Source organism: Lycium ferocissimum, chromosome 4 (genome assembly GCF_029784015.1).
Source record: "Lycium ferocissimum isolate CSIRO_LF1 chromosome 4, AGI_CSIRO_Lferr_CH_V1, whole genome shotgun sequence".
In the NCBI taxonomy this organism is placed as follows: domain Eukaryota; kingdom Viridiplantae; phylum Streptophyta; class Magnoliopsida; order Solanales; family Solanaceae; genus Lycium; species Lycium ferocissimum.
Genome location: NC_081345.1, coordinates 7,964,259 through 7,972,984, shown reverse-complemented (window position 1 = coordinate 7,972,984; position 8,726 = coordinate 7,964,259). Strand labels below are relative to the sequence as shown.

The following is an 8,726-nucleotide window of genomic DNA, read 5'->3' as shown; positions in this document are numbered from 1 at the left end:
TTTCTGAAGCATGGAATGTGAAGAGCTGTAACGAGCTTTTGTGATCCAATTTCCTGGCTTCATATTGCTCATTCATCTGCAGTTCTTTGAGCAAATGCTTGTCTCGAGTTGTTATGATAACTCTACTCCCCGGGCGAAGCCAATCACGTTCTCCAAGCAATGCAGTTAACTGGCATTGATCGTCCAAATCATCAAGGACGATGAAAACCTTTTTCTGCCAAATCCCTTCTTTGATCAATGTAATGCCCTCATCAACATTGTATACTTTGATCTTTCTCCTAAGAATTGTTCCAAGAAGTTTCTCTTGTAAATGAACTAATCCATTATGTCTTTCAGAAGCCTCTAATTTCACATTTTCAAGAAAGCAACTTGCTTCGAAATGCTGAAGAACTTGGTTGAACACAGCTTTTGCAAGAGTTGTTTTGCCGATTCCACCCATGCCATGAATCCCAATAACTCTAACATCATCACAACCACCTTTGAACAATAACTTCTCTATTTCATTAACACGGGGATAAAGTGCCAGAGGGTGCTCGGTAATGTGGAGGGGTGTGCGAGATTTGACTTCCTGTAAGACTTCCTCAATAATTATATGGATAAATTTTGATTCAAACCTGCAAGATTGATAAGTTGGTTCAGCGAAACACAACAAAAGACAAAAAAAAAATAACACCATACAGCTGACCCTTTGGTTCATTTGCTTCTTGAACAATAACAGGTATTGCCATTTCGCAACTAGAAAATTCAATAGAAAGGGACAGAGGAAACAAAATAATCGTCTCCAAACGTATGGTTAAAATTCAATCTTCAAGAACGTATCATTGAGTGGAACCTACTTGAAGAGTTGCATTGGGAATCAAATTAACTTGATCAGGAACTTCAAGTTGAACTATAGATTTGATGGACCGATGAATCTAGTATCAAAGACTTCGTACTGTTTAAAAAATATACTACTTGCAAGACATTGTAGTCTGCTTTAGCTGAATCAAAAAAATTGTATCACCTAATTCTCTTGTTAGAGATATAATTCGTTAAATAAAAATATGCTCTCTCTCTAACATCATAAGCTTTTATATGAGGTGGTCATGGAGATAAGGCATTTAAGCACTCGGGAGACGAGGAACCAAATCCCTATTGGATTTCCACTCGATAAAATATTCTCTTCATTCTTCCTCTATATTGTTTATGGAATTTGGTTCTTTGGAGTTATATTTGATGGTTATTTCTGTTGAAAAGTCATCACCGACTTAATATCTAAGATATTTCAAAGAAGAATCTAGAATATTCAAGACTTGTAGAGAATTGAAATAAGAGCTCTGGAATGAAGGTTCTCGAGCGAAGCCTAGAAATATTTTAAAAAGGGAAATTCTAAAAATAAGTGTAAGTTTCGATTCTAAAATAATACCTCAACTAGATTCTTCCATCACCACCTATAAATAGATGTGGTCATTTGAGATGTATGTATGCTCAATTAAGCAATAAGCCAAGCAAGCAAAGAAGTGTGAGAGTAAGTAAGAAATAAGAGGGAGCAACAAAGAAAGTTGCTATAGTGTGAGTGAAAGAAAAACTTGAATGCCAAGAAGTGTAAGATAGAAGTTGGGCCAGCCTTTGCAACAATAAAATTCAAACTGTGAGCAACGAATTGTGCTCAACAAGACTCAACATTTTCTGAACTCCATGTCTACTGCGTACAAATAGAAGTCCTGAGTTCAATGCTCAAACGGTCTTATCAATACACAAATATATAACTCCCCAGGGCAATTCTAGAAATAAGTGGAAGGTATGACTCTAGAAATAGATTCTCCATCACCACCTTATAATAGGGTGGTATTTTGGGATGTATGTGTGCTCAAGCAAGCAAAGAAGTCTGAGAGCAAGTGAGAAATAAGAGAGAACAACAAACCGAGCTGCTAGAGTGTGAATGAAAAAAATTGAGTATAAGAAGTGTAAGACTGAAGTTGGTCCTCACTTTGCAATAATGAAATTCAAGTTGTGAGCAACCAATTATGCTCAACAATACTCAACAGTTCCTGAATTCCATCTCTACTACGTACAAATAGAAGTCCTGATTTCAGGGCTCACCATTACCGATTTCTTTACACGTAATTTGCCCAAAAAGAATTAGGTGGCCCACACGTGAACGAGCATATTAAGGACAAAATCAAATAAATAAAAATGTGCACAATTTAACGGATTAAACTTTTAGATGAGGTAATCAGAGTTCAACATAACTCCCCTTTCCCCAAAAAGGAGATGAAATTTATAGAATACAGGGACCAAATTATAAAAAAGAAATATTACCCTTGAGCAACATGCCGGAGATCCCATCCTGATAAATTGCCAACTTTATTGAGTGCATCTTTCCAGAGTAGAATATTGATTTCCTCTTGGGAACATGTTCCGTGTCTTGCAAAGGCTTCAGCAAATATTCCATTTTGCTTGCGCACATCAGAAGGATCAACATCATAGAATATAGGAAGAACTAACCGTTTGGAGTTGTTCTTGAGTTCAAGGATATGCAAAAGCTCATTAAGACACCTTCTTGATGACGCATAGTTTTTTGAGAGAATAATAATAAAAATGATTGATCCTTCAATTGCATTCGCGGCTTCAGAGAGCTGCTCATCACCAGCAATGAAAGTGTTGATCCCAACTTGGTAAAATGTTAAGCAGAGATGATCTACAAAGGTTTTTGAAGTATCATCACCTTTACAACTCAAGAAGACGTCATATTTCCAAGGACGAACTGGAAGCGACGATTGGTCTTTGCCTTTCTCAACAGCCATGGAGAGAAGTTGAAGAAAAGAAGATGCAAATTGCAAGAGAGAATCTCACATCATAATTTCCATAACCTGTATTATTGTCCCTTCTTTCCTTCTTCCTTATTATTTAACTAATTAATTGCTTTGTTATTGTTATCTGCATTTCGGTGGTGGCATATGACTTGTGTTGGTTGGAAAACTTGTTCTTTTTGGGTTGATTAAATTAATAAGAAAGATGCTCCAATTTTTTTAAGTGGCTATTCTTGACTGCTTGGAAGTCCTCAACTTTCTTGCCCTTTCCCCATATATTTCTATGAGGTACCTTTGAAAGTATCTAGCTAGAAAGCCTTCATCTTACTAAATGTACAAGTTTGGAATTGGAAAGACAAATGCACACACTTAAAGGGCATTTAAAATTATGTCGCAATTTAGGCTGTATAAAAGCTGAAAATTAGATGATCAGCCATGCCTGCATGAAAGTTGGACAAAAGAATTGTTATGTTTGTGAGACTGATGTAAGGACAAATGGAAAAATGGTTCGATTATTATTGGGTTTAGGGTCTTTCGCAGCCTATATATAGATGGATTTCCTTCATAATTATGTATCCTGTAAAAACATCTTCCATTGAGAAATAAGAGTGGTGACAGTCGGGGTTTTCTTCCCCTCGAGAGTTTCCACGTTAAAATTGTGTGCTTTTCTTTTTCGTTATTATTGTTTGAATTCTCGTTGTCTCATAACGAGAATAAACTTGTTCAGATGCGCAAATTGCAAAATATGAGTTTGATACAAAGAGCAGGGAAGGATCACTAGCTTTTGCTCGAACAAACAAACATTTGAGCTAGAAGAAAAATGTTTTACATAGTTAAATGACCATGAAGAAAGACGATTACTATTAAAATGTTGAATCTAAATCCTCTCTAATCTGGTAATTAACAAAATGAAACAGAAGTTAAAGAGAGAGAAGAAAGGAAGAATAACCACAATGGATGCCATATTTGTACCATATTCGATGAGGGTTCTTTTGGCTAAATTTCTCAAATGATCACTCAACCTGATGAAATTATTTGGTACGCACTTATCTTATTTTTATATTAGTAAAATCACTCGACTTATAGTATATTTTCAATAAAATAACTATAGCATGACAACCTACTTTCTCCACCGAATATGACTTTTAACCCACTAACAGGCTCACCTCCAGTAGGCCTTCCCTCAAGTTCCCCCAGTACCCCTCTCGATTTGTGACATGTGGCATTAGCTAGTCTAATGGACAATATTATTTCACTCACAATAAACCAGCCCCTCTTCTTTTCTTTTAGTCATTCCAACGAATCCATGAAATCTGACAACTATACCCCCAAGCATGAAGCAACTTACTGCAAAAGATGGACTTTCAATCTGTAATAAAATTTGATGGCGATTAATTTAGAAGCTGTGATGAGACCAACTGCTCAAGACCTAGTTGAGAAATACATAGGGATTGTATTGTGGTTAAAAAAACTCAACAAATGGATTGAATAAAACTTTAATTAGCAAAAGGATATAATCTTGCAGACAGATGATGAGATGACTTAAAACTTTCGAGATATTGTGCCATGGCTAGGACCCATAAATCTTCTTCTCTTCCATTCCATTTTTTCTTACTCACAACTATTTGGAAGGTTTTGCTAACCTACTTCAGGTTGTAGTATAGCTATTTACTCACTTTTTTTTTTTTTTTTAAATACCCTTATTTGTCAATTACCAACACATTAAAAGATGGGCTTTTTGTCGTTTTAGCCTGAAAACTAAGTTGGGCATTTAAATATAAGTCACCTTTAAGTTTTAAAATTGAGTGGAGGTGATTCAAGTTTTAATTATTGAGTAGATGTGATGATTTCTTATTAGCGATTAAGGAATTTTAAGCTTGCCCAACAGTTTTATTTTTGACACTTTGACCCTCAACTTTATTTTTAACACTTTGCTCTTAAGTTTTATTTTTAACACTTTGTCCCTCGCTCCCACCCCCCCCCCTCCCCGCCCCCCATCCCCCCACCCCGCCCCCCGCCCTTGCCCCCCCCCCCCACCAAAAAAAATGTTTTTTCGAAAAAGATTTTGAATTTTTTTTGAATTTTTTTGCACCACCCCCACCTCCGACCATGCCCCCTCGCTTGCCCCCCACCCTCACCCACCACCAAAAAAAATGTTTTTTTAAAAATTTTTTTTTTTTTTTTTTTTTTGCACCACCCCCACCCCCACCCCCAGCCCCCGACCCCCCCCCCTCCTTGCCCCCCACCCCCACACCCACCCACCAAAAAAAAAAAATATTAAAAAAAGATTTTTAAAAGTTTTTTTTTTGTTTTTTTTTGCACAACCCCTACCTCCTACCCCCAGCCCCCCCCCCCACTACGCCCCTTTCCATGGCCCCCACCCCTACCCCCACCAAAAAATATATTTTTAAAAGTTTTTTTTTTTTTTTTTTTTTTGCACCACTCCCCACCCCCCTCGTCCCCAACCCCCACCACGCCCCCTCCCTAGCCCCCACCCCCTACGCCCACCAAAAAAAATATTTTTAAGAATATATTTTTAAAAGTTTTTTTTTTTTTTTTGCACCACCCATCCCCACCTTCCCAAAAAAAATTAATTTTATTTTTTTAAAAAAAAAAGTTTTGAAAAGTTTTTGTTTTTGGTTTTTGGCACCATCCCCCCCCCCCCCCCCCCCCCCCGCCCCCACCCCTACCTCCCAAAAAAAATTAATTTTTTTTTTTAAAGTTTTGAAAAGTTTTTGTTTTTGATTTTTTGCACCACCCCCACCCCGCCCCTCTCCCCCCTCCCCCCAAAGCAAAAAAAAAAAATTGAAAAGAAATTTTTTTTTCTTTGGTTTCTTACTCCACCCACCCACCCCAAAAAAAATTATTTTAAAAAAAATTTTGAAAATTTTTTGTTTTTTGTTTTTTGTACCACCCCACCCAAAAAGAAAAAAAAATCTTGAAAAGAAGTTTTGAATTAGAGAGAGAGAGATACCTCCTTCATATGTTGATCTTAGCAAACCCAGAAGAAGGCAGACAAAGAGGAGGCGTGGAATCGGGGAATCATTGCGAACGAGAAAAAAAAATGCACCTTATGCAAAACAGTTAGCACAAAAAACAACATATCCAAACCGAAATGCTCCATAGTTGTTAATTGCACTGTGTTGTAATAATAGTTATTTGTTGGAACTTTATGACATTTTAATGTTGTTCTTTTTTAGAATGATAATTTATGTTCTTGGTGTTTGTGAACTTGGTTTATATGATATGTTGATCGTGTTCAATCACAAATGTGTGTATTCTTGTTAATAAATTCTTTGAACAATTTTCAACAACTAATGAATCATTTGCAATGACTCTGTAACTTGTTGTGTTTTATCCAACAAGTAACGGGACTTGTTAAAAGCTTAACTAGTATCTTGTTGGTTTTTATCCAACTGCTAAAAGATTTTCAACAAGTAAGCAATCTGTTGCAGCAACTGACAAGCCTTGTTGCAACAACTAAGTTACATTTTGGGGTTTTTTCAACAAGTGGAGTGACTTGTTTTAGAAAGCGGGTAACTTGTTGTGTTTATCCAACAAGAGTAAGGACTTGTTCAACAACTATGTCACTTGTCGCAATGATACTACTGATTATTCAACGGATACTACACTTGCTGCAACAGATATTACAGTAGTTGCAACAGATACTACTTGATTCACCCATATTTAGTGATCAACAAAGGGAAACCAATGATATCTAGTAATAAACAAAGGAAATCAACGATATGGAGTGATCAATTTATAATACTTAATCAATTTGATGGTATTTTGAGTCAGGAAAGATGATCTACTAAGTCAGTATGCACTAAATCCAATGATCATTAGAGTGAATTGATATCAACTACTTGATTCACCCATATTTAGAATAAACAAATGAAATCAATGATATTTAGTGATTAATATATAATACTTAATCAATTTGATGGTATTTTGAGTCGGGAAAGATGATCTACTAAGTCGGTATGCCTTTGTGAACTACTTGATTCACCCATAGTTAATGATAAACAAAGGAAATCAACGATATTAAGTGATCAATGTATATACTTAATCAATTTGATGTATTTTGAGTCGTGAAATATGATATACTAAGTCAGTATGCACTAAATCGAGTTATCATTAGAGTGAATTGATGTGAACTACTTTATTCACACATATTTAGTGATAAACAAAGGAAATCAATGATATTTAGTGATCAATGTATAATACTAAATCAATTTGATGTATTTTGAATCAGGAAAGATGATCTACTAAGTCAGTATGCACTAAATCAAGTGATCATTAGAGTAATTTGATGCGAACTACTTGATTCACCCATATTTAGTGTTAAACAAAGGAAATAAATGATATTTAGTGATGAATATATATATCTACTACTATCCTTAATGGATTAGATAGTAATTTCATAGATTAGATGGGCAATTCTAAGTGTATTCTTCCTAAATCGAGTGATCATTAGAGTGTTTTGATGTGAAGTACTTAATTTAACCATATTTAGTGATAAACAAATGAATTCAATGTTATTCAGTATAAACAAAGGAGTTCAATGTGATCAATATCGTGAATATGTTGCAACAATGGAGGAGTTGTTGCAACATATGAGATACCTGCTGCAACATATGAGTAAGTTGTTGCAACATATGAGATATCTGCTGCAACATATGAGTAAGTTGTTGCAACATATGAGATATCTGCTGCAACATATAAGTAAGTTGTTGCAATAATTCAAATCTGATGCAACAACTAAGCAACTTGCTTAAACATCGATCCATACATTGAAAGCATTAATAACTTGTTGCAACTTCTTGACAAGTGTATGATCTGTTGCAACAATTAACTCATATGTTGCGACATATTTTTTAGTTTTTGCAATAATTTAAGCCATTATTTGATTTTTTTCCAACAAGGTGAATAATTTGTTGCAACAACTAAGCAACTTGTTTAAAAAGATTAGTAACTTGTTGAAACAAATTAGTAACTTGTTGAAACAAATTAGTAACTTGTTGCAACTTCTTCAACAACTGCATGCATCTGTTGAAATAATTAGTAAGCAAAATAAATAAGTTCATAAACAAAAATTGTTCAACAGCCACCTTGGTTGCAAATACCACAACTAATCAAAATAAATAAGTTCATAAACATCATTCACAAATAACATAAAGGACCAAAAAAAAAAAAAAAAAACAGAAATTGTTCAACAGCAACCTTGGCTCCAAATACCACAACTTAAGTAATAATTTGTTCAGCAACTGCCTTCTAAGGTGTAGCAGATTTCCTTGATCTACTCCATCTCCTTCATTTCCATCATCAGTTTCTTCATCTTCTAGTTCTTCTTCACTTTCTTCATTTGTATCTACTGCTTCTTTGCTCTGTTCTTCATCTCTTTCTAAGGATTGATTGTCAGTTGGTTGTTCAATTTGACTATATCTTTCCTCAACATTTGCTGATTCATAAATAAATTATCTACTTGTTGCAATACGTGTAGAAATTGTTGCAACAACTACAAATCTGTTGGATATCTTCTACAAACACAACCAAATAACTGAAGCTATGTCCAACAGATTTGTAGTTATTGCAACAGATTGTCTACTTGTTGCAACAACTATAAATCTGTTGGATATCTTCTACCAACCGAACCAAATAACTGAAGCTATATCCAACAAATTTGTAGTTGTTGCAACAAGTGTAGAACTTCTTGCAACAACTACAAATCTGTTGGATATCTTCTACAAAAAAAAAAAAAAAAAAAAAAAAAACTAAATAAGCGAAGCTATGTCCAACAGATTTGTAGTTGTTGCAACAGATTGTCTACTTGTTGCAACAACTACAAATCTGTAGGATATCTTCTACAAAAAAAAAAATTAAATAACTGAAGCTATGTCCAACAGATTTATAGTTGTTGCAACAGATTGTCTA

At 35.0% G+C, this 8,726-nt stretch overlaps 1 protein-coding gene across 1 annotated transcript in view; it reads right to left on the bottom strand.

Moving 5' to 3' along the window:
• Window positions 1–4,402, bottom strand: part of LOC132053707 (disease resistance protein Roq1-like) — a 5,386-nt gene extending 984 nt beyond the window's left edge. Inside the window, exons 1-3 of the mRNA XM_059445820.1 lie at window positions 3,959–4,402; window positions 2,302–2,919; window positions 11–614 (exon numbers count right to left, since the gene is read on the bottom strand). Coding sequence (XP_059301803.1) covers window positions 11–614; window positions 2,302–2,786 — 1,089 coding nt within the window. The 5' untranslated portion in view covers window positions 2,787–2,919; window positions 3,959–4,402. The remainder of the gene's footprint in view (window positions 1–10; window positions 615–2,301; window positions 2,920–3,958) is intronic.
• Between the last annotated feature and the right edge of the window lie 4,324 nt (window positions 4,403–8,726).